This window comes from Gorilla gorilla, chromosome 22, assembly GCF_029281585.2.
Source record: "Gorilla gorilla gorilla isolate KB3781 chromosome 22, NHGRI_mGorGor1-v2.1_pri, whole genome shotgun sequence".
In the NCBI taxonomy this organism is placed as follows: domain Eukaryota; kingdom Metazoa; phylum Chordata; class Mammalia; order Primates; family Hominidae; genus Gorilla; species Gorilla gorilla.
This window is the reverse complement of record NC_073246.2, coordinates 38,822,581-38,848,218: the sequence shown is the minus strand read 5'-3', so window position 1 is coordinate 38,848,218 and position 25,638 is coordinate 38,822,581. Positions and strand designations below refer to the sequence as shown.

Below are 25,638 nucleotides of genomic sequence, written 5' to 3'. Positions count from 1 at the left end.
GTGTCTAGAAGCAGTATATGTTCAGATCTTGGCAGCAGCCAAAATGAACTATTTTGGGGCCACTGGAGTGGTCTATAGGGTCCCTACCACTGGGGCCTAAGTTTAGTTGGAATGAGGGTGCCTGATGATCTGTGTAAACTCTAGGATGGGCCTCATTTGGGGATGTGGGTAGTGTGTCCATATTTCCCTGAGAAGGATTGGTCTTGACTCTACCCTCAGATTTTTTTTTTTTTTTTTAGACAGGGTCTCACTCTGTTGCCCAGGCTGGAGTGTAGTGGCATGATCACAGCTCACTGCAGCCTCAACTTCCCAGGCTCAAGTGATCCTCCCACCTCAGCCTCCTGAGTAGCGGGGACTGCGGGTGCCCATCAACACACCTGGCTCCTGGCTATTTTTTGTAGTTTTTCGTAGAGACAGGGTTTTGCCATGTTGCCCAGGTTGGTCTTGAATTCCTGATCCTTCTGCCTCAGCCCTGCAAAGTGCTGGGATTTACAGGAGTGAGCCACTGCACCCAGCCTCATTCTCAGATATTTGCTGTTGTTGAGCTTCTTGTTTTTGCCAAATATGCTTGCATTTGGCTTTCTTGAGTTTTGCTCCAAGGTTTTTGAGCCAAACCTACAGTACTTTTGGATCTATTTCCATTTTGGAGACCATATCTTTCTGAAGGCTGGGGTTTGGATATGCGTTCTTATTGAACAAGTTCAGATCTTCCAGTTGTTTCTCAGTGAACGTAGTTTGTTTCTTTTGTGAAGGCCCCTGGGGCTTGCCTTTGGGAAGATCCTCTGAGCCTAATCTAGATGTGTTCGTATGTTCAGGTCCAGTTGTCTTAGGTATATACTGGGGAGTAGAATTACTAGATCATATGGTAACTCTATGTTTAACTCTTTGAGGAACTCCCAAAGTCTTCCAAGGCAGCTGCAGCACCTTAATTTCTACCAGCAGTGTATTAGAGTTCCAGTTTTTCCTTGTCCTTGTTGGTATCTTTTTTGATTCCAGCCATCCTAGTGGGTATGACTTTGTGTCTCACTGTGGTTTTGAGATGCATTTCCTTCGTGACTGATGTTGTTGAGCAGTGTTTCTTGTGCTTATTGGGCGTTTGTATATTTTCTTTTCTTTCTTTTTTTTTTTTTAAGATGGAGTCTCGCTCTGTCGCCCAGGCTGGCGTGCAGTGGCGCAATCTTGGCTCACTGCAAGCTCTGCCTCCAGGGTTCATGCCATTCTCCTGCCTCAGCCTCCCTAGTAGCTGGGACTACAGGTGCCTTTGCCAGGTGCCTTACGTCCTTTGCCCATTTTTAAATTGGATTGTCTTTTTATTGTTGAGTTGTAGGAGTTCTTATATGATTTGCCAATACTTTCTCCTATTTTTTTGTGTTGTCTTTGCATTTTCTTGATATCTTTTGAAGCACAAGAATGTTTGATGAAGTCCAATTTATCTATTTCTTCTTTTGTTGCTTGTATTTTTGGTGTCTTATCTAAGAAGCCATTGGTTGATCAAAAGTCATGACAATTTATGCCTGTGTTTTCTTCTCTGAATTTTGTAGTTTTAGCTCTTATATTGAGGTCTTTGATCCAGTTTGAGTTAATTTTTGTACGTGGTTTGCATGGTGTGAGGAAGAGGTTTATCTTCATTCTTTTTTTTTTTTTTTTTTTTTTTGAGACGGAGTCTTGCTTTGTCTCCCAGGCTGGACTGCAATGGCGCAATCTTAGCTCACCACGACCTCCACCTCCCGGGCGCGATTGCAGGCGTGAGCCTCCGAGCCTGGCCAGTTTCTCCTTTTTCTAAAAGAGGTCTTTAACACTTCCCTATCTGTGGTTTTTTTCTTTTTCTGTATCGATTTAATGCAAATCTGAGTCTTTTAAAGTTTAATAGGTTTTTTTTGGGACTGTCGCCAGGCTGGAGTGCCCAGGCTGGAGTGCCAGGCTGGAGTGTTGGCTCACTGCAACCTCTGCCTCCTGGGTTCAAGCAATTCTCCTAGCTTCAGCCTCCTGAGTAGCTGGGATTACAGGCGCCTGCTCCCACCTAGCTAAATTTTGTATTTTTTTTTTTTTTTTTTGAGACAGTTTCGCTCTCATTGCCCAGGCTGGAGTGCAATGGTGCGATCTCGGCTCATTGCAACCTCTGCCTCCCGGGTTCAAGTGGTTCTCCTGCCTTAGCCTCCTGAGTAGCTGGGATTACAGGCACCCACCACCACGCCCAGCTAATTTTTTGTATTTTTTAGTAGAGACAAGGTTTCACTATGTTGGCCAAGCTGGTCTCGAGCTCCTGACCTCAGGCAATCCACCTGCCTTGGCCTCCCAAAGGGCTGTGGTTACATGCGTGAGACACCACGCCCAGCCAATTTTTGTATTTTTAGTAGAGATGGGGTTTCACCATGTTGGTCAGGCTGGTCTCGAACTCCTGGTGGTCTACCTGCCTCGGCTTCCCAAAGTGTTGGGATTATAGGCATGAGCCACTATGTTCATTCTTTTACACGTCAGTATGTAGTTGTACCAGTACCATTTGTTGAAAAGACTATTATTTCCTTATTGAGTTGTCTTGGCACCCTTGTCCAAATTCAGTTGTCCATGAATCTGTTTATTTCTATACTGTCAGCTCTGTTCTCTTGGTCTATATGTGTTAGTCTGTTTTCACACTGCTAGAAAGAACTGCCCAAGACTGGGTAATTTTTAAAGGAAAGAGGTTTAATTGACTCACAGTTCTTCATGGCTGGAGAAGCCTCAGGAAATTTACCATCATGGCAGAAGGCAAAGGGGGAATCAAGGTATGTCTTACATGGTGGCAGGCGAGAGACAGAGAGGAAACTACCAAACACTTTATTGATTGATTGATTGAGACAGAGTCTTGCTCTTTCACCCAGGCTGGAGTGCAATGGCATGATCTCGGATTACTGCAACCTCCAACTCCTGGGTTTAAGCGATTCTCCTGCCTCAGCCTCCTGAATAGCTGGGATTATAGGCACCCACAACAACGCCTGGCTAATTTTTGTGTTTTTAGTAGAGACGGAGTTTTACCATGTTGCCCAGGCTAGTCATGAACTCCTGAGCTCAGGTGATTTGCCCACCTTGGCCTCCCAAAATGCTGGGATTACAGGCATGAACCACCGCGCCCGGCCCAAACACTTCAAAAGATCAGATCTCATGAGAACTCACTATCATGAGAACAGCATGGGGGAAACTGCCCCCAGGATCCTGTTACCTCCCACCAGGTCCATCCCTTGACACATGGGGATTACAGTTCGAGATGAGATTTGGGTGGGGACCCAGCCAAACCATATCTCTATATGTCTATGCTTATGCCAGTTGGACGTTGACTTTTGAAACCCAAGTCGCTTGGATGAGCAAGGACCCTGGGGGCAGAAGTGGCGTGTCTTGCGGGAATACCCCTTTCCTCTGTAGGTTCAGGATTTATCCCACGCTTGGCCTGGAAGTTCACTATTATCTAGTCTGTTCTTCCAGACTTTTAAGGTAATGCTTTATTCATTTATTTTATCTAGCATTTAAAAAATAGTTTTTAGGAGGAGTTAGTTCTAAAATCCTAGCCCACCAATATCTAAAATAGAATTCAAGCCAAGTGTGGTGGCCTGAGCCTGTTGTCCCAGCTACTCGGGAAGCTGAGGCGGGAGAATTACTCAAGGCCAGGAGTTCAAGACCAGCCTGGGTGATAGAGTGAGTACTCATCTCAAAAAATAAATAAATACAAATAAATAAAAATGGAATAAAAAATTATTTATCTATAATTATGAAATTCGGGGCAGTGTGTCCCTGAGAAGGTATCTTTAGGAAGTAGAGCAATCATTCATGGCATCTTAGAGAAAGACTGTGCTGCTCACTGCTGCTTTTAAAGCCACATTTGTGACAGCTAATAAAAGCAGCTGTCGGTAATTGAGTACTTTATTCCAGTCAATCTAAGCTTTTTACTGGGGGCATTACGTATACTCTTTGATCTCATGAACACAACCAACCTTTAAATTATATTTATATATATATTTTTTTGAGATGGAGTCTTGGTCTGTCACCCAGGCTGGAGTGCAGTGGCACGATCTCAGCTCACTGCAACCTCTGCCTCTTGGGTTCAAGCGATTCTCCTGCCTCAGCCCCCCGAGTAGCTGGGACTACAGGTGTGCGACACCCCGCCCGGCTAATTTTTGTATTTTTAGTAGAGTATTCTTGTTTTACAAATTAGGACGCTGTGAGGGTCAGAAGCTTGCCCGAGGACAGACAGTGATGATTAGTTGCCTTTGACTCGGCCTCAGACCCCTGACTGCAGCGCCGGGCGCTTCACCTCACAGGCTGTCTTCTCCATGGGAACCCTCAGAGAGAGTATGGGTGTTCCAGGCCCCAGTGTCACAGTCTTCTGTAGTAAGAACTGGAAGGCTAAGCCGGGTGTTTTGCCTGCTCTCTTTCTCCCTGTCCCCCTTGTGGTAGGAACGTGAACCTCCTTACAGGGAGGAACTGTCTGGAGAGTCTTTTTGGATTGTTCTCACAGTTTGAGTGCAGGGACCACAGGGGAAGCATGTTTTAAATCCTGATTCCTGGACTTCAACTCCAGAAAGTCCAGCGCACCAGATAGGGAGGGAGTCGTGCTCGGGACTCTGAAGGTCTCATGTGCTCCCTGGGAGGTCAGTTGCACTTGGTCTCGGACCACACTTTGAGAAAAGCGGGTCCACAAGGTTACATTGAAAGTAATTGGGTATTGTGGACTTCTTGTTCTCTCCTCTTCTCTGTTTTTAAAGGGCAGCATGGTGTTTTTCCAGTGTCTGGGGGAATGTCCCTTTATCTTTTAAGTCCTTAAAAAGGTGGAGACTTCAGTTACTTTTAAATGAGAGAGTTATATTTAGTGTTTCGTAAGCACTGTTGTCAGGTAGAGATGAGAATGCTGAATTCAAAACAACTCTGATATTAGTAAAATGTAATATCCAGTAATTTGTTATTAATGACTGTAATTTAGTGGTAGGAGCCTCAAGGGAAAAATAAAGTATCTGGTTATTTTAGAGAAGAAAAATCTCAACCTGTCTTTTCCCACCTCCTCCCTCTCCTGCCTTTTCTCAGATTGTCAAGTGGTCAGACTGTTGTTTGCCATTAGCTTGCAGACCTGGGGATCCTTATCAGCTAATTGCTGAAGCGAGTGTGGACAACTTCAGCAAGTTGGGGGTGGCGTTCATGGAAGATAGACTCCACATGGATAATGGACTGGTACCCCAAAAGATTGTGTGTAAGTAACTTTAGAAAATGTTTTTATTGGCCAGGCATAGTGGCTCATGCCTGTAATCCCAGCACTTTGGAAGGCCGAGGCAGGAGGATCGCTTGGAGCCCAGGAGTTCGAGACCAGCCTGAGCAGCATAGACCCCTATGTCCAAAAAGACAAACAAACAAAAAAATTAGCTGGGTGTGGTGGTGCATGCCTGTGGTCCTGGCTACTTGGGAGGCTGAGACGGGAGGATCACTTGAGCTGGGAGGTTGAAGGCCACAGTGAGCCATGATCACGCCACTGCATTCCCATGTGGGTGACAAAGTGAGATCCTGTTTTTATCATAGTGGGACACTATAAGTTATTAGCTTAAGGACTGTTGAGCACTCTTACTGGCATGACATAAGGGCTATGCTTAGTTTCAGTTTAATTCAGTCCACAGGTTTGATTTTACTGTAATAATATACAATTCATGCATGTGTCAAGATTTTTTTTGAGGGGCTGCAGGGTACATTTTCAGTGCTTATTAAATTTCTTAAACAAGAAGGTTTCATGACTGCATTGCTCATGAGGTGGCATTCAAATTCAGAACCCATATAATATTTATTTCACATAGTTTAATACAGTATAACTAGTGTCTAGACTACAGTTCTGATTGAGTGGGAAGCATAGCTAGTGTTACTATGAAGTTCTAAATCAAACCACTTTTTACTTAAAATATATGTATCACAATTTCTTGGGACAAATCATTTTTCAGGAAACACACAAACTGTTCTTCCTTAATTAGACTTAAAAGCAGGCTTTTTATGTCTATGAATGTCTTCTTTCATCTGATGGGCAAATAAATGTCCCTTATCAGCTTTGGAAGTTTATGTAAATCCCTTAATATCCAGAATCACCTCGTACATGTCTGTAATACCATGTCCGACATGTAGCAAGTGCTCAATAAATGTTTTTGAATTAGTGATTGTCAACTTACGTTCCAGTCCTGAGACAAGATACTGGGAAGAGTCTTCTCCCATTGATCCTATGGCATGTCCTGAGAGTGACATTTCACTGGGGCGTGCTGGGGTAGACTCTAGATATGTGTCCTTTTTATTGCTCAGTTTCATTATTGTGAAGGAGAATAACACCCAAGAAATAGAATCTGTAAGTAAGGAGGCAAAGGCACCTCTCTGAATCTCACTTTCTTCACCATTCCGTAAGAGGGTCTTAGGTTCTCCGATAGGTATGTATAAAAGATGTTGGGCAAACTGCTGAGTTCACTTGGGGTCTTCAGGTGGGAACAATTAGTGTTTCCAAAGGATGCCCCCGAGTTGAGGGGGGATGCAGGTGGGAGCTGTGCCAGAGGCTGTCCTGGAATGTAAGTCCCAGAATGCAGAGAGGGTGATGAGATTCTTGAGATGAGCTATGTGTCATACAAGAAGTGTTGATTAATTTTCTGTCTCTCTCTCCTATTCGTGCCTTAGCGGTGCACTTGCAGGACTCCACTCTGAAGGAAGTTAAGGATCAGGTCTCAAACAAGCAAGCCCAGATCCTAGAGCCGAAGCCTGAACCTTCTCTTGAGATTAAGCCTGAGCAGGACGGTATGGAGCATGTTGGCAGAGATGACCCAAAGGCTCTTGGTGAAGAACCCAAACAAAGGAGAGGCAGTGCCTCTGGGAGTGAGCCTGCTGGGGACAGTGACAGGGGAGGGGGCCCCGTTGAGCATTATCACCTCCATCTGTCTAGTTGCCACGAGTGTCTGGAACTTGAGAATAGCACCATTGAGTCAGTCAAGTTTGCGTCTGCCGAGAACATTCCAGACCTTCCCTACGATTATAGCAGCAGTTTGGAGAGTGTTGCTGATGAGACCTCCCCCGAAAGAGAAGTGAGGAGAGTCAACCTCACCGGAAAGGCACCCAACATCCTCCTCTATGTGGGCTCCGACTCCCAGGAAGCCCTTGGCCGGTTCCACGAGGTCCGGTCTGTGCTGGCCGACTGTGTGGACGTTGACAGTTACATTCTCTACCACCTGCTGGAGGACAGTGCTCTCAGAGACCCGTGGACGGACAACTGTCTGCTGTTGGTCATTGCTACCAGGGAGTCCATTCCTGAAGACCTGTACCAGAAGTTCATGGCCTATCTTTCTCAGGGAGGGAAGGTGTTGGGCCTGTCTTCATCCTTCACCTTTGGTGGCTTTCAGGTGACAAGCAAGGGTGCACTGCAGAAGACAGTCCAGAACTTGGTTTTCTCCAAGGCTGACCAGAGCGAGGTGAAGCTCAGCGTCTTGAGCAGTGGCTGCAGGTACCAGGAAGGCCCCGTCCGGCTCAGCCCTGGCAGGCTCCAGGGCCACCTGGAGAATGAGGACAAGGACAGGATGATTGTGCATGTGCCTTTTGGAACTCACGGGGGAGAAGCTGTTCTTTGCCAGGTACTCAGGGCAGCATGGATTTGGTGATCTTTGGGTATCTGTGGGTATTTTTGAGAGGGAATATGTCTTTTAAAGGTACACGCTTAAAAGTTTCAGGAGTTCGTGTGCTGCGGGCTGTTTTTGACTATTGGCTGGGAGCTTTTGCTGATAGTGAGCAGAAAGTTTAGTTTAGTTCAGGGCTTTCTTGAATACGCTGATTAACCAAAAGACTTGTGAGGGAGGAACAAGGTGGCTGTCAGGGTTGAATGAGCTTGCTGGTTAACTGAGGCTTAGTCAGAAAATTCTCGTTTTGTTCTTTACTAGTAAGGATCTTTCTCAAATACATCGGTCTGCTTTCTTGCCTTAGAGCACCCCTTGGTTAATATAATTGAGTCTTTATTTAAGGTAGGAAGTTGAAACCATCAGGGTAGTTATTCTAGACTTCAGTGACCACTGTGATGAAATACTGCAGTTGATTGCCAAGGTAGTTGGTGTTAAAAACATCTTCAGGTTCCCAATTCCTTTCTTATGTTTTGTCACTCTTCCAAGTGCTGAAAAGAAAAACTTCAAATAAGAGAATATTGAAGCTACTTAGATTTGTGGCATACTAATACATAGGTAGGGGAAAAATGGAAAGAGGATGAAAGGAAAATGCTAGTTTCTTTTTCTTGCTTAGGAGATCCTTTGGCTCATCTTCTTTTTCCTTTTAGCTTTTTGTTTGTTTAAGCAAACGGTAGCGGATAAACTATTTCAGAATTCCTTGTCATTGACTCCAAATCTTTTAATCCTTAGGGGAAAAGGTTTTCATTAGAGTTAGATGAACATTCACTTGCCCTAAAGGATTTGATGCTCTAATGAGAAAACTATGCAGTTGTAGATATTTTGTCCAGAAGAGTTCCCAAGATAAGTGTAATCGATTTTGTTTTATTATAGGGATCTTTTTATTGAGATAGAGAATTGTTTCCTTTTTTGTTTTGTTTTCATTTTGTAATGCCTTGTCTTTTTCCAGTTCTCCTGGAAGCTAAGTTTCTTGAATTTTCTGGCCAAACATTTTTTTTCCAGAGAGTATATATTTGTTTCTTTACTATTCTAAAGCCGACTCACTTGTTCTTAAGATAAAACTCAAGCAGAGATGCTTAAAATTAAGGAATTTGGACATTAGGACAGATGAACACGTACAGCCCAAGCAGGTTTCCTGCAGTGCTGCAGACCACATGAATTAGCTTTTGGAGGCGTAATAAATGTTCCTCTTATCTTTTTCTCTGCAAATACTGTAACTATAGTAACTGCATATTCTCAGAAAATCCACTTAAAAACCCGACTTCCTAGAGCCATATTTCAGTTTTGAAGAGTGAATTTTACCACCCCTGAGCACAGACTTGTGCTAGAAAATTGATTTGGCACTGTTGTGATCCATTTCTCCGAGTTACATAGCAAATCTGCTTGCTGCACCATTTAAATTGACCCCATTACTATCATAAAATTTGATACTGCAGTGCATTGCCCTAGAAAAAAAAGGCAATATGATGCAGCTTCACAAATCAGATTCAGAGGATTAGAATGTCATTTTTGATTTTAAATGACTTCCAGTCTTCTGTGTGACAGGGTCACTGTTTTCTCCACAGGCCTGTGTCTCTGTGATACCTTACTGAGATCAAAAAATAAATATTATCACAGGCTGGTTAGTTTCCTCTTTCCCTGTTCAATTTCATAGTCTTCACCTTTGTAATAAATCTAGTAATGATGTAACCCAATAAGAGGAGGTAAAGTATTTCAAGGGCAGAACACAGCTGCACCCTAGGCACTGGTGTCCCAGCCAAGTAAGCTGCAGATTTGATGCCTTTGCCATTCATAATAATAAAGAAAGAGAGGAAATGTTTGTATGCTCGCTGTACTGATCAAGTTTGCAGGGAAAACTTAAGGCTGTGGATTAATGCTGACATTTGACTGTCAAATGGACCAGGAATTTGCCATGAAGTTGTCCACAGAAAATCTTTAAAAGGGATTTTAAAAGATTTTGTTTTCTTGTTTAGCTTAGCACATGGCAGCAGTGGGTTGCCTTTGATGACAGAGTTTCTCAACCATGGCACTATTGACATTTTGGGTCAGAGAATTCTTCGTGGCAGCAACAGTCTTGTGCATTTTCGGCTGCGGAATAGCATCCTTGGTCTCTCCCCACTGGATGCCAGTATCACCCTCTCCATGCATTTGTGGCTGGAGACGTTTTTTTAGTTCTGGTTTTTGGTCCAACTAAAAAGTCTTATTTTTACAAGAAGCCAAGTTACAGAAATAGACCTGTCATTATGGTAACAGGATTACACTCAGAGAATGAGATTCTAGTCCAATACCTCTGTGGACGAGGAGTACAAATCTACCACCCACACATTCCGGCGTGCCATTTCTCCCTGCTAATTGGGAGCGTGGAACCAGAGGTGGCCTCTTTTCTTGTTTTCATTGTAGAAGCACCTACATCTTGAAACCCTAAGACAGTGAAGCCAAGCAGTTCTCGGGGTTTCAGCGGCCATCTTCCCCCTTGTCTCCAGGAACTCCGCCCGCTTGTAGCGCCATCCTGTTTTCCATCCTGGCATCGTTCTCATGTGAAAACGAGTTCATACAATTCACTGCGTGTGCGTCTTGGCTACTCTGTGTATTCACCCTGACCAGTGAGTCCACATGCATTCAGTCGAGCACCCCTCTCATCCCTTCGGCTCTGGTGGGAACAGAACTTGACTTATTTCATTTCTGCCACCTGTAAGGGTTAATCTCCGGGATAGCCGTGTGCTCAGGTGAATTAAACAGGTCTCGCCGCTATGCTGTTTTGTCTATACTGGCATGGCTTTGTCCACCGGAGAGGAGAGGTACACATTTAGGGTAGAAGCGCACTGAGTAGGATACAGAATTTTTTTTTTTTTTTTTTTGAGACGGAGTTTCATTCTTACTGCCTAGGATGGAGTGCAGTGGTATGATCTCGGCTCACTGCAACCTCTGCTTCCCAGGTTCAAGTGATTCTCCTGCCTCAGCCTCCCAAGTAACTGGGATTACAAGCATGCACTACCAGGCCCGGCTAATTTTTTTTGTATTTTTAGTAGAGATGGGGTTTCACCATGTTGGTCAGGCTGGTTTCGAACTCCTGACCTCAGGTGAGGATACGGATTCTTTAGAGGGTTTTGCTTTTCTGCCTCTTCCCCTCTCCAGGGCTGTCTACAAACAGGCCCACCTGACCTGTTGTCCCATGATTGGCGTCCTCAGTCTTGGAGGAAGCAGCCACCCTGCAGCCAATCAGCTGTGGTCTGGGGACCATGTTGGACAGTGCCCTGCAGACCTTTTCTGATTGGCCTCAACCTTTATTTTTTTGAGCTGGAGTCTCACTCTGTCACCCAGGCTGGAGTGCAGTGGCACCATCTCAGCTCACTGCAACCTCTGCCTCCCAGGTTCAAGTGATTCTTGTGCCTCAGCCTCTCAAGTAACTGGGATTACAGGCGTGCGCCACCACGCCTGGCTGATTTTTGTATTTTTAGTGGCAGTGGGGTTTCACCATGTTGTCCAGGCTGGTCTCAAACTCCTGGCCTCAAATGATCCTCCCGCCTCGGCCTGCCAAAGTGCTGGGATTATAGGCATGAGCCACCACACCCAGCCAAGCCTCAACTTTTAACATTTGGTTAGTATATTTGGCTTGGTTAAGGTAGGAATTGAGAGATTCTAAGTCACCTGAAAGCTGGCATTATGCTTTTTATTTTCATAATACTTCTATAATATCAGGCTAGAAGCTTTGCATACAGTAGGCAAAGCTGAAACAAAATAAGGCAGACGAGCTCAGTTTGCTTTTCTGGGTACTCAGTGTTCTGGCAACCTCCAGGCTTCAATGCTCATTTAAAATCTGATCTCAGGGGAGCTAGAGGTTCCAGTAAGTTCCTTCATACCAAGACAAAGGCTGTTGATAGGTGGAGATATTTTAATTTTAACTAGACAACAAAGCCTGAAGTAACTAGGTGAAGTTCCAAATCTTAAAATTCAATCAGGGGAAGGAGGGTGGGAGGAAAGCCCTTTCTGGTGTCCAAGAAATCGTACGCCTTCCTCAGTAAGTCCTCACTTAAAGTTGTTGATAGGTTCTTGGAAACTGCACCCTTAAGTGAAATGACATACAATGAAACCAATGTTACCATAGGCTAATTGATATAAACAAGAAATCAGTTCCCATAGTGTATTTCTGGTCACAAAGACATCACCAAACTTCTAAATAAAGGCCAAAACACTGAAACACTGAAATAAATATGAATTATATGTACATTTAAGAAAGATTAATAAAAACAAAGATAATTATTTACCTAATTATTTCAGTTCAGCATGGTGGGTGGCCGCGTGGCTGGAGCTCATCCAGGAAGCTCAGGGTACTGGTGGGGGAGTCAGCCCTAGCCAGGATGCCCTCCCATCACAGGGCACACTCACACCCGTACTCACACTTGCTCAGATCAGGACCATGTAGACGCATCGGTTCACCTAATGTGCACAGCTTGGGGATGTGGAGGGAAAACAGAGAAACAGAGAAAACCCGTGCAGACATGGGGAGAGCGTACGGACCCACAGACAGTGGCCCCGGCTGGGAAGTGATTTCTTTTTCCCCTCATCAACATCATAACAAAATGACTTTGAGTGAAACAACATTATTCAAAGACCTGCTGTTTTGAATTCCTGCAAACTCTCTTTTTTTTTTTTTAAATGGTCGCACTCTGTTGCCCAGGCTGGAGTGCAGTGGCACGATCATGGCTCACTGCACCCTCAACCTCCTGGGTTCAAGGGATCCTCCCAGCTCAGCCTCCAGGCAGCTGTAGCCCAAGTAGTTGGGACTACAGCCGCACCACCCACGCCTGGCTAATTTTTGTATTTTTTGTAGAGACAGGGTTTCACTATGTTGTCCAGGCTGGTCTGAAACTCCTAGGCTCAAGCAATCCTCCCATCTTGGCCTTCCAAAGTGTTGGGATTACAGGTGTGAGCCTTTATGCCCAGCCTCCTGCAAACGCTCTTAAAATGATGAATAACGCTGCTCTCTTCCTAGGTATTGTTTTCCAGTTATGGCTAATAGGCAAAATGGAAGTTTCCAGCATGACCCATTTGCCTCCCTGAACTCACTAGCAATTAGGTTTTCAGCATAACTGTCTTTCTAGGTCTTTTTTTTTTTTTTTTTTTTTTTTGCGATGGAGTTTCACTCTTGTTGCCCAAGTTGGAGTGCAATGGCGCTATCTCAGCTCACCGCAACTTCCGCCTCCTGGGTTCAAGCGATTCTCCTGCCTCAACCTCCCGAGTAGCTGGGATTACAGGCTCATGCAACCACGCCTGGCTAATTTTGTATTTTTAGTAGAGACAGGGTTTCTCCATGTTGGTCGGGCTGGTCTTGAACTCCCGACCTCAGGTGATCTGCCCGCCTCGGCTTCCCAAAGTGCTGGGATTACAGGCGTGAGCCACCGCACCCGGCCGTAGATATTTTGTTCCTATAATCAAGTTAAGTAACTTGCGGAAGGTCATATGACTGATGAGTGTGGAACATCAGTACCTGGAGAGAGACGATGACTGTCCAGGGTCATTTCACCGTGGCCTCTCAGCCTGACAACCAAAATTTGAGTAGGCTCTTTGGAATCGTTCTCTTGTTGGCCATGACTTTCCAGATATTCAGCTTCAGAGTTTATATGCTATTGGTAATTAGAAAAATTCATGTTCAAGTTTTCTCTTGTGGGTTATACTGTGTCCCTTAATTTTCAGAGGAGAGCAAAGCTATGAGCTATCTGGGTGTGATGTGCTCACTTGGAGAAGAAAACTGGTAAATAAATTTTTTGGCCAGATGTGGTGGCTCATACATGTAATCCCAGCACTTTGGGAGGCTGAGGTGGGAGGATCGTTTGAGCCCAGGAGTTCAAGACCAGCCTGGGCAACATAATGAGATCCTGTCTCTAAATTTAAAAAAAAAAAGAAAAAGAAAAAAGAAACTGTTTTTCTCATTGCCTGTGAGTGCCCTCAGTTTACATAGTGCTATCTTTCCCCTTCAGGTGCACTTAGAACTACCTCCCAGCTCCAACATAGTGCAAACTCCAGAAGATTTTAACTTGCTCAAGTCAAGCAATTTTAGAAGATACGAAGTCCTTAGAGAGATTCTGACAACCCTTGGCCTCAGCTGTGACATGAAACAAGTTCCTGCCTTAACTCCTCTTTACTTGCTGTCAGCTGCGGAGGTGAGTTGTGGGCTCAGCTGGGCAGAGTGCGCTGTGACGTGGCCCTCTTCACAGTGGCGACCCGTTGCCTTAATTGTTTTATTTTGGTTGGTTTTGATTTTTCATTTCTGTTTTGACTTCGGGTTTGGAAATCATCTTCAAGATGTGCAAATATTCATTTTGTTGGGGGAGGATTATATATAAGAGAGGGACAACTAGTAGAGTTTAGAAAGGTGTTAAGTCTGCAGGTGTGGCCCTTTCCATGTTAGGGGGAAGAGGGTCCCTGTGTCAAGAGTATATTCAGAAACTGTAATTTTATTCATTTGGGATTGAAAACATTTGTTTTGATTTGAGCCACTTTCAGCAAATCTTTGGAACAATCACATTTGTGCTAATGTCTGCCATCTTGTGGCAACAGCGCTCTGGGTTTCACGTCTGTGAGTCGTGTCTGACAGGAAAATGCCCACGGAGCTGGGAATGTGTTCGGGAATTCTCTTGGCCCATGCCTGCACTTGCTGCCTGTGATTGATACCTGGTTTTGGGCAGGTCGCCAGATTCTCCAGGTGTAGGTTCTTGCTAATCCCCCTGCTTGGCCATACTATCAGTTTCATAGTCATTGTGACAAATTATTTTGTCTATTTCTGTTGTCTTCTCTGAACAGACAAATTTGTGAGTTGAATGACATAACCATGTAGTTTCTGCAAACACCCAATAGTCTAGGTGACTTTAAACACTAAACTTACCTACTTTCTCTTGAAACGAACAAATTATACCTCTCATCCCAACATTTTTTAAAAAGGAGGCACTTTCTTTTGTGTTACACTGTGTCCCTTAGTTTTTGGAGGAGAGCAGAGCTATGAGCTATCTGGGTGTGATGGGCTCACTTGGAGAAGACAGATAGAAAATCTGAGAGCACTGCCAGTCCCCTAGACCTTCTCTGTCGTCTTTTCCTGGGGACGGAGGGCTGGGGCTGGCTACCTTAGCCAGTGCCTGCTCTGAGGCTCCCAACTGGGGAAGTCCGGGAGTGAGGTGGCCTGGCCTTGCCCTTGGCAGAGCTCCCTGCCCTTTCTCGGAGTTCTGATCATGCTGGTCTTCGGACTTGACCTCCGGACTCTTGGACAGAGTAGTGGATAGGGAGAGTGGCCCTGCCCCAGGTTATTCTCTTGTGAGTGGAAGTTTGGAACTCTTGGCATTTCTGGTGTATTTAGGATGAGTATAACCTGAAATACCCATGTCAGGGCTTTGTATCATGTGTCTGCTTATATTCAAGCACACAACAGATGCTTCACATTTTTGTCCTTCCAGTTTTTTAAACAGCCTGGGGCAGTGGGAGGTGATACTTTTTCACCTGTTCATTGATCAATTGAGGGAGTATTGATTTCCCCTTTCACAAACTTTGGGAATGAAATGCTTGAACATGATTAAAGCAAATATTTGCTCTGTATACACATACATGGACACTCCCTACTAAGCCCCTTATTACATAATAACTTTGGAAAATAATTATTTTCAGAAATGTTCACTTCCCATTGCGGGCCCTCCACTTGGCCTTGTTGATTTTCTTGGATATCTGTGCTGTGGACTACTTTCCTCTCAGCTGCTTATTTCTGACTGAATTCTGCTTTACTTTGGGAGCCCAAGGAATGGAATGAGTATGTGTATGTTGTACATATCCTCATTTCTTAATGTTTATTTTTAGTTTTTGAGGCAGGTTCTTGCTCTGTTGCCCAGGCTGGAGTGTAGTGGTGCAATCATGGCTCACTGCAGCCTCCACCTCCCAAGCTCAAGCGATCCTCCCACCTCAGCCCCCCGAGTAGCTGGGACTACAGGTGTACATCACCATGCCTGGCTAATTTTTAATACTTTTTGTAGAGACAGGGTTTCACCATGTTGCCCAGACCGGTCTTGAACTCCCGAGTTCAAGCAATCTGCCTGCCTTGGCTTTCCAAAGTGTTGGGATTACAGGCATGGCGCGCCTGGCCTCTTAATGTTTATTAACTCTGCTTAGGTGTCCTTGAATCTGCTGTAGAAGGAAATGGCAGAAGTCAAGGTTTTATATGATGTTTTCTTGGAATACAAGTTCTCTAAAGGATTATAGTGCAAATGAATTTGACGGTGGATATGCACTGCCTGAGGTGGTCTTTCTGGAGGCAGCTGAATTCCTCCTGCATCTAGTCACTGTGCTATGGGTCAGTATTTATAGATCTGGACCACAGAGACTGGGAATGGAATTGGGTTTGTACTTTGTATTTGGTTTTCTTTCTGGCATCCCTACTTAACAGATCTCAGTCATCCTCATGGAATTAAGTTCCATGGAGAGGATCTTGGCACCCAGTCATCTGCTAAATCCTGCCTGTCCATTTGGCTCATCCCCTGCCTTAGGGATTGGGTGCCTGGGCTGGCTTTCTGCTTCCTGTGCCCTGCAAGACACTCTGTTGCTGGGAATCAAAGATCTCTCACCACAGGGTGTCGCTGCTGAGCTAGGCTGCCTCGCATACAGGACCCTAGAACTATAAAGTTGTTCTTCAGAGATTTAATTTTTTTCTGTCTATATCAGTTTCACATAGTATAATTTTATAGTTTTCCATTATATTGGTGGCACTTTCTTTTGGGTCTGCAGAAATTATTTCAATGTCCCAGTTAATAATATTCATCTTTCATTCAACGTTTACCGTGTCCTAGGTACTATTATAGTGTGGGATATGAAAGAACAAAATAAATACGCTAGTTATCTAAATAGTTTTACTGCGTACCAGCTGTGTTTACACAGTTTGGTGCCTTGACACTTGCTCTTTATGACGAATAGCACAGAAGATTTATGTGCTTCTCCGTTACTGTGATATAACTGGAAAGAGTAGCAGCAAGACCCAAAGAGAAAAAACACTCGCCTCAGCGACGGTCAGCCCTTGGCATTTGGGAAGGATGTGCTCGGAGACCTTCATTGACACCCAGACACCATGGTAGCGTGTGATTCCCACTATAAAACCCAGTCATGTGTGGCTCCATCAGCGTCACTGTGCACGACACCAAGAGGAAGCAGGGCTTGGCTGAGGTGCAGGCTGTGGGCGGCTGAGCTGGGCTTCCTCCGACCAAGGCTTTCACGTTTAATTGAACCTCCCAGGAGCAGGATTGAAATTTGGGTCTCAGCAAAATGACAAAAAGTTAAACCATAAAACAAACACACAAACACACGTTTACCACACACCTATCTCTGTAGAAAGAAGACTGGGCCAGGTGCAGTGGCTCAAGCCCGTAATCCCAATGCTTTGGGAGGCTGAGGCAGGTGGATCGCTCAAGCCCAGGAATTCGAGACCAGCCTGGGCAACCTGGCAGGATTTCGTATTCTTTACAGAAGATACAAAAATTAGCCAGGCATGGTGGCGCATACCTGTAGTCCCAGCTACTTGGGAGGCTGAGGCAGGAGGATTGCCTGAGCCAGGGAGGTTGAGGCTGTAGTGAGCTATGATTGCGCCACTGCACTCCAGCCTGGGCAACAGAGTGAGACCCTGTCTCAAAAAAAAAAAAAAAAAAAAAAGGAAACAAGACTGGAAGGAAATCTGGTATATATGGGACTTATTTCTGGTGGAGTGCTTAAGGGTGATTTTAATAATCTTTTAAAACTTTCTCTGTATTTTCCAAATTTTCTATAATGATTATATATATAATAAGCCAAATTAGTTGTTATTAGTTATTTTATAATGAGCCAAATTGGTTATTTGTTATGAGTTATTTTATAATGAGCCAAATTAGTTATTAAAAACTAAAAACAAATGACTGCGTGTCATTGGACTTTGAAGGCATCTCACACATGGTCACACTTGAATGTTAAAAGGCAGGGAATCTCATAGGTGTTGATACTTTGGTTAATATTAATATTTGACATATTATTTAGAAAGGGTTCGCTTTGATAGTAAAACACGTGACTCTTGTTCATGGCCTGTGGCAGCCGTGATTCCCAGGGTTAACTGTGAGCTCTGAGTTGGTGTGTGGAGGCCTCCGAGCTGAAGCTGTCCCTTTGCTTCTGTGGGTGGAAGGTACCCCTGGGTGCCCTACCCTTGCTTGGATGTTCCAGTTTCTTGGCAGAGCCCTTTGAACTGTTTCTCCAAGACCATATATATGGGGACCTCTCCATGGCTTCCTCTCTGCAGATGTTGGTGGGTGAGAGACTGATACACCATGTGGCTCACTGTGGGGTGTCCTGGGTGCGATCACCTGGTGGCCACCACATCTTCCTGCCACCAGTGGGTGACAGGCAGTCAGCAGCAATACATCTTTACTGTGCTGGGACATGAATGTTTTTGAGAGACACTGATTTTATAGAAGAAACGTAATCCTTTCCCTTACAGAACACCAGAAAAAAACATAATTCTTTTATATTTTATAGAAACATTTTAATAGATTTTATTTTCTATCGAATCTGATGTTCTAGAGAAAACGTAATTCTTTCCCAGTTGAGAAGCTAGCTGCCTTGTTTCTGTTTCTCTGGGTTCCATTTTCCTTTTTATCTCTGCCAGAGCAATGGCAGAAAGAAAGCACAGGCTGCCACGCTCTGCAGGGTCTCACTGGGAGGGGCAGCTGGCGGGTTAGGACCGGCTGGGACCTGAATCTGTGTGTGGGGCAGAGCCAGCCCCCCACCCTCCACCCCTGCAGAGTTGCCTGCTAGCGGACCCCTTTTGATCCCCCCAGTGAGGCCAGAGGAAGCAGAAGAAGGTGGGATGTGCCACCCCTAGGAAGGTCGGCACCTTTACCTTGGGGAACTGGACGTGCTGCCCCCAGGAAGGTCGGCACCTTTACCTTGGGGAACTAGAGAGCTTGTGCATTGCTCCCGTAGCCTGGGACATCTGCTTAGGATCTGGGGAGCACAAGAATTTTTCCAAAATGAAAAAGCTTGGGAACCTTGTGGGTGTTCATCGTGGCCAGCGGTGGCTAACAGCGTGTAGGTGACCTGAGAAATAGAAGCCGGCTGGACTCGTAGCAGGGGTCCTGTGTCCAGTTGGGATCAAGATGTAGCTGTCACAAGAAGTGACAACTGAGTTTGTTACTGAAATGATCGGGCAAAATCACCATGAGGTGTGTTTGTGTGATTTTGGTAGTGGGGAGTTGTGGAATGGATAATATGTACTTAAAAACAGAAACTAGTTATGACATTTCATTTGGATTTAACCCCGAATTTTTACTGTGAAACCTTTTCCCCCCATAAAAAGCAGGTTTTATTGGTAAGGATAGTTTAGATACTTGTAAACATATCAAAAAATGGGTACAGGCCCTTCTACTCCGGGAAGTCCTTTATGTTACTTTTTAAAAAATTGTATATGTTTAAGGTATGCAGCATGATGATTTGATATACATGAACATACTGAGATGGAGCTGCTTTTCAGACGTTGATAGCTTTATGAAGAAACTTAGACTCAGTCATACATAACACACAGTTGTTCCTCCTTCTCTAACTGGCCCCTTCATGTAGCAAACATCTGTGTGCCTACTAAGTACAAGCCCTTGCTGCAGAAGTTTCTGGAAAACAAGGGATAATTCCTCGTCTTTGTGGCATGCGTTCTAGTTAACCAAGCTTTTTTACCTGTGTCGCCATCTCATTTGGGTCTCACAGTGACCCTGATAAGTAGGGCAGGGTGGGGAAGGAGTCCTTGCCCCCGGGAGAGGAAGCTGGCGTACAGGACAGTGAAGAGGCTTATGTATTTTTCGTTTCTGTTGTTTTTTTTTTTTTTTTTGAGATGGAGTCTTGCTCTTGTCGCCTAGGCTGGAGTGCAGTGGTGCAATCTCTGCTCACTGCAGCCTCTGCCTCCTGGGTTCAAGCGATTCTCCTGCCTCAGCCTCCCAAGTAGCTGGGGTTACAGGTGCCCATCACCATGCCTGGCTAATTTTTGTATTTTTAGTAGAGACAGGGTTTCACCATGTTAGTCAGGCTGGTCTCAAACTCCTGACCTCAGGTGATCCACCTGCCTCAGCCCCTCAAAGTGCTGGGATTACAGGCGTGAGCCACCGCACCCGGCTTAATGTATTTTTCTAATGAGTTAATTAGAATTCTCCACTTAAAAAAAAATCTTTGCCTGCCATTTTTTAGCATAGTACTTGATGTGGAATCCTCCCCTTCTCCTATTTTTAATCCTAGTTCTGAGTCTCAAATGTATAGATAGGGCGAAGCTTTGGGCATAACTTTAAAATACAGCTTAAAAATAATTTTTAGAGATCCAAATTAGAGAGGAAGTCAGAATTCCAGGTGCACCTTGAATAGCTTTTGACATGTGGCTGCTGTGGTCTTGTGCGGCTGTTTTACAATACGGCACCGGCTAAAGGCAGCTGGCAGATTAAAGCAAACATTTAAAAGCTTTTATAGCTATGAATGTTTTTAAGGGTCTTTCATATACCTCTTTCTCTCGTTTCTTTCTTCCTTTGCCCTTCACCTACGCTGGAAATTTTTTGTTCATTTTGACTGACTTCCTGTTATCAAACATAATACCCATGGCAAAAGGTGACATGATGCGTTTTGACGTTGAATTGCAAAAGAAATCATACTTGGGGGTTTTCCTGTGCTCCCTTTAGAATGTTTTATTTTTGTGGGAAGAAGGCTTTTCAGCTACTGTGTGTCCTGTCTTTTTACTTGAATCTTGTTTCCACAAGTGTGCCTCAAAGCAGCGCCTGCAGAGTAAATACCCGGGGCAGAGATGTGTGCTTGTGGGAAATCTGCACAAACGCTTTTGTTGTTTTCCACGTTTAATTAGTTTTGTGATGATTCTGGCTTCTGTGCGTTGCGGTCTTTGCTGCCTGGCCTGGTGAAGGGGTGATAAGGTCTCCGAGGCCGAGGGAACATTCCCGCTCAGCACTTTCCTTCTTGGGATAGCATCCCGTCTAAGAAGCGTGGTTTTCTTTCCTCCGTCTATTTATATCCACCGGTTATGCAGTCACAAACTTGTGGATGGGAAACGGCCTCTTTTGGAATAAAAAAAATCCTCCAAGACCACATGCTTTTTGTCTCCTACCCGGGCTTCCTAATAGCTGCCATGTGTGAGCGGGTACGGATTCTGGCCTCACCTCCCGGGGAAGTCGGTGGAGGCTGTCTCCAGAAGGGCTTAGAACATTCTCACGCGTGGATTTTTGTCTCCCAGTTCAAAAAACACATCCTAGGAATAAGCCCATACTGGTGCCGGGTTAGAGAGCATGATCAAAGGGCTCCTGTGGTCAGGTGCAGGGCCAGGGACCAGAGCCGGAGGTGGGTGCGGCGGTGGGGCGCCCAGCGATGACGGAACCGTTGAGTCTGGCGCTCCCGGGCCGCGGAGCTGGCGGTGTCAGCTCAGGAATGTCGGGGTCTGAGACCCGAATCCCGTTTGATAAATGTTCTCCTTCAGTTCTTGGGATGTGAATTATAGCTGGGGAACACATTTTGTTTCCATGCATGCTAATGATTTGAGAATGCCGCCTGGAGATTTGCACTGACTGTCTTGGAAAAATGTTTATAGTGTTTCGGGGGTTTCAAAACTGACAGGCAGTTTGTGGACCTGAGTGGTGTTTAATCCCCCATTTCCCCCACCTGAGTGGTAAGGGGAGAAACAACTTGGGGTGCAAGGAGAGCGCTCCTGTGCTGGAGCTCGGCCGATGCTGGGCAGCACCAGGAGGATTTTGCAGCCTTCCTCGTGAAAGCAGAAAAACTCAGCCAAGTTTAGTCCGTCTGTCTGTCCCTCAGGCACTTTCTCCTGGAGATAAGAAGGGAAGACTCCTTTTTTCTGAGAGATCTTCCTAATTTCTTTGTTTTGTTGTAGCTGCCTGTGTATGGCTGCGTCTCCCCAGGTACAGCATGCCGAGTTTGGCCACACAGCTTTCCAGGTACTACATGTTTCCAGTACAATTCTACATTATCCCTCTGCTGGTGTCGTAGGTCTTTTCTTTCTTAAAATGTTTTTAGGCTTTGGTTTAATAATAGAATCAGTGGAAGGAATATTGGAGTTTCTGTTCCGCAACATACACATGTATCAAACCATCATGTGGTATACCAGAAATGTACATATTTTTTTACTTGTCAATTAAAATAAATATTTTTTTCTAAAAAATAAATATTGGAGTTAAAGACTATGATTTCAATTCTTATTGATCATTGGAGCTACTGTCCTTTACAAAAAAATTCTATAACTCAAATTTTATTTCGTGAATTGAGGAACGTGGCTTTAATTTAAAAAAAACAGAGTCTGTTTTAATCGATACTTTTAAGGGTATTTGAGTTTTTAAAATTTCAACCATATGAATACATATAGTTATTATGATAATATATATGCATATACATTTATGTATTTATTTATTTAAGTGCATATGTCTGTTTTAACCAGAACTACAGAAAAACTTAAGATTGCTGAGATAGAACGTGCCTTTGTGGAGTGGTCATTTCTCCCAGAGAGTGAGAGAAGACTTAGAGTAGCGGGTCTGGAGATTTCTGGTAAAAGGGAAATGCACTTTCCCTTGACACGAGGTTCACAGCACAATTTTGTTGTGTAGGTGTTTGTGTCTCTGGTGGGTCTCTGGCATGTGTGTCTGAGTGCAGGGGACAGGGGCTGTGGGTGAAGAGGAGGGCTGCTTTGGCACTGTGCTGCTGCGCCTCCGAGGCTGAGATTCAGATTCTAGGTGTGAGCGAAAGGAGAACAGCGTTGCCCATCAGCAGTCAGCTAGATTGCTGGGTCCTGAACATGCGTATCATAGGACCATTGTCAGTTTCACCCACCATGAGGCTTTCCTGAGCCACTGGTCTATAAAAACTTTTAGTTTAATTCAGCCTGCCTCCTACATGCATTAAGGAAAAGTTAAAAAAATTAAAATTAAAGTTGAAAGTGAATATTCTTTTTTTCTTTTTCTTTTTCTTTGAGACAGAGTCTCAATCTGTTACCCAGGCTGGAGTGCAGTGGCACGATCTTGGCTCACTGCAACCTCCACCTCCCGGGTTCAAGCGATTCTCCTGCCTCAGCCTCCTGAGTAGCTGAAATTATAGGCACACACCACCACGCCCAGCTAGTTTTTGTATTTTTAGTAGAGACGGGGTTTCACCATGTTGGTCAGGCTGGTCTTGGACTCCTGACCTTGTGATCCGCCTGCCTCGGCTCCCCAAAGTGCTGGGATTACAGGCGTGAGCCACTGTGCCCGGCTGAAAGTGAATATTCTTCTCAGAAAACTTATTGAGTTTGCTTTTGTATGCCCTAGGTAAACATTTGGTAAGTTGCTCTCTTCTCTGAACAAAAATGAATCCTACCTAGAGTAGTTCACTGAAGAGTGATTGAATGATGGCACCACTGATCCCTCTTCCTGTTTTTAATTTCCGTAAATAAGAAAATACACCTTTTAAAAGAAACATCAAACAGTAGTTTCATAAATTAAAAAATGATGGTTAATTTGGGGGTGGGGGGATAGCCAGACTCTGCCTAGGATTGTCTAGATTGCTTTTCATAGGCAACCTTGATACATTTCAGGATTTAAGTTTTTCTGTAGCTTTTTAGTTCATAAAATGCTTTAAAGGTCAAAGGTCTATAATTTTGAAGGTTTTGCTCTGTGTATTTTTTCCTTCTGTGATGTTGGGGTTAGGTGTAGTGTCTCAGATTGGCCAAATGAGTTTTTCTTGGTAGATGGCTTTAAAAAGATTTTTTTATTTTAATTTAATAGGCACATAGTAGGTGTATACATTTATGGGATGCATGAGATGCTTTGATACAGGCATGCTGTGCATAATAATCACATCATATAAAATGGGGTACCTATCTTCTCAAGCATTTATCCTTTATATTACAAACAAATTATATTATTTTAGTTATTTGAGCATGTACAATTAAATTATTATTAACTGTAGTCACCCTGTTGTGCTATCAAATACTAGGTCTTATTCATTCTTTTTATTTCTTTTTATTTTTTGCATCCATTAACCATTCCCATCTCTGCCCCACCTTCCCACTAGGGTGGGTGTCTGTTTTTTTTTTTTTTTTTTTTTCTTGAGACAGGGTCTCGTTCTGTCACTCAGGTTGGAGTGCAGTGGCATGATCATGGCTCACTGCAGCCTTGAACTCCTGAGCTCAGGTAATCTCCCACCTCAGCCTCGCAAGCAGCGGGGACTACAGGCATGTATCGCCATACCTGGCTATTTTACTTTTGTGTTTTGTAGAGATGGAGTCTTACTTTTTGCCCAAACTGGTCTCAAATTTCTGGGCTCAGACAGTTCTTCTGCCTCAGCTTCCCAAAGTACTTGGCCTTACAGGTATGAGCTACCGTGCCTGGTGGGTCACCAAATTCTCATGACCAAACCCTTCTCTGTTCTGTTGGGAGGGAGGGTAGACAAGATGACCTTTCTCATCCTTTGCAGGACTCTCTGCAGTATTTATGCTGGTCTTGGCAAAGCAAGTAGACTAAAAAAAAATTTTTTTAACTTTTTAAGCAGTTCCTTTGAATGCATTCTTTTCTAAGAATTTGTGATTATTACCATTTTCATCTTTATATTGGAACAAGTTAAAATCATAGATACATCTTCACAGTTAACTTCAGCACAATGAAAGAATGTTTTGCTATCTGCTTTATTTTTATTTATTTCAGGCTAATTCTCTAATTTTACTGTTAATTTAAGAATTATCAATACACTGTATAGCAGCCTCAAATTTACAAAGAAATTGTGTTTTCAAAATTTGTGAGCTAACTTGTCTTTTAACAACTTGGTCCCCATTATTTATGACAGTTGGGTTTTCCTAGCAGCTCACGTATGTCCTCTTGCCCCATACTGCAATTAAACCATAGGAAACCGTCTTATCTGTTTCTGTGTCACATTCTAGCTTGCTGGAGCACGTGTGCAGTGGGAACACTTTGAGCATCTCTTTCTACTTCTCCATCGTTCAACTCAGGACATAACAACCATATCTCGGACATTGCTCAAAAACGTTAAATTGGATACCTAGCAATACCATGGCATATGACTTAATTAATTTGCCTCGGTAGGTTAATACTTCTCTTATATTTAAGAAAACTTTTTTCTTTCAAAGTAACTGTTGAACTTTACACACAAGTAAAAGCAAACATTTCATAGAAAATTTCAAATATGCAAAAGTAAATATAAATAATGAGTGAATTCTTCTGTACTCATCACTCTCTTTCACAGTTATCCATTTATGGCCAATCTTATTTCACTTCTTTCTACCCACTTCTCTGCCATTATTATTTGGAAGGAATTCCCAGATACTGTTTCAGTTTTCTCATCTGCAAATATTTTAGTATGTGTTTCTGAAAGATGCGAGCTCTGTTTAAAAACGTAATCACAATTCCACTGTCATACCTAAAATGGAACAATCTCTTCATGTAATCTCATGTCCAGTCAGCCTTCCAGTTTCCAATTAGATATATTTAAAGATGGACTGTAGTATCTGTGCATTGTGTATAATAAGCACATGTGTATGATGAGCACGTTGGTCCTGTTGCAAAACAAATGTGAGAGAGAAACAACTGATATTAACCCCTGTAACTTTTAGGGCAAAGTTGATTTCTATGTCCTTGTTGAATGCCACATTTTAGCCCCCATTACAAGGCCATTCTGCAAATAGCAGCAAGTCGCCAGTTGGAATAATATGCAGAAGAACCCTGAATGTTGAAATATGGGGGTTTTGTTCCAACTCTTACTCTTTCAGAACTAAACATGAGTTCCTCACCCTCTCTTTTCTGCATGCTGAGTCCTGGGTCTCTTTAGCAGGGGCGGTATTGATTTTTGCTCTGTATGCTTTCAGCTTGGGTTGATGTTTAGCCTTTGACCCAGCCACTTTCTTACAATAAACAGTTTGTTGATGAGAGCAGCTGCTCAGCAGATTGTTTCCAGATTGTTCTGTGACGGCTGAGGACAG

At 43.9% G+C, this 25,638-nt stretch overlaps 1 protein-coding gene across 7 annotated transcripts in view; it reads left to right on the top strand.

Moving 5' to 3' along the window:
• HLCS (holocarboxylase synthetase) overlaps nucleotides 1–25,638 on the top strand; it is a 232,874-nt gene that overhangs the window by 40,032 nt on the left and 167,204 nt on the right. For all 7 annotated transcript variants that reach the window (XM_031005219.3, XM_019017845.4, XM_004062769.5 and 4 more), the window contains 3 exons: nucleotides 5,050–5,212; nucleotides 6,658–7,601; nucleotides 13,619–13,801. In XM_031005219.3, coding sequence (XP_030861079.2) covers nucleotides 5,161–5,212; nucleotides 6,658–7,601; nucleotides 13,619–13,801 — 1,179 coding nt within the window. In that variant the 5' untranslated portion in view covers nucleotides 5,050–5,160. The remainder of the gene's footprint in view (nucleotides 1–5,049; nucleotides 5,213–6,657; nucleotides 7,602–13,618; nucleotides 13,802–25,638) is intronic.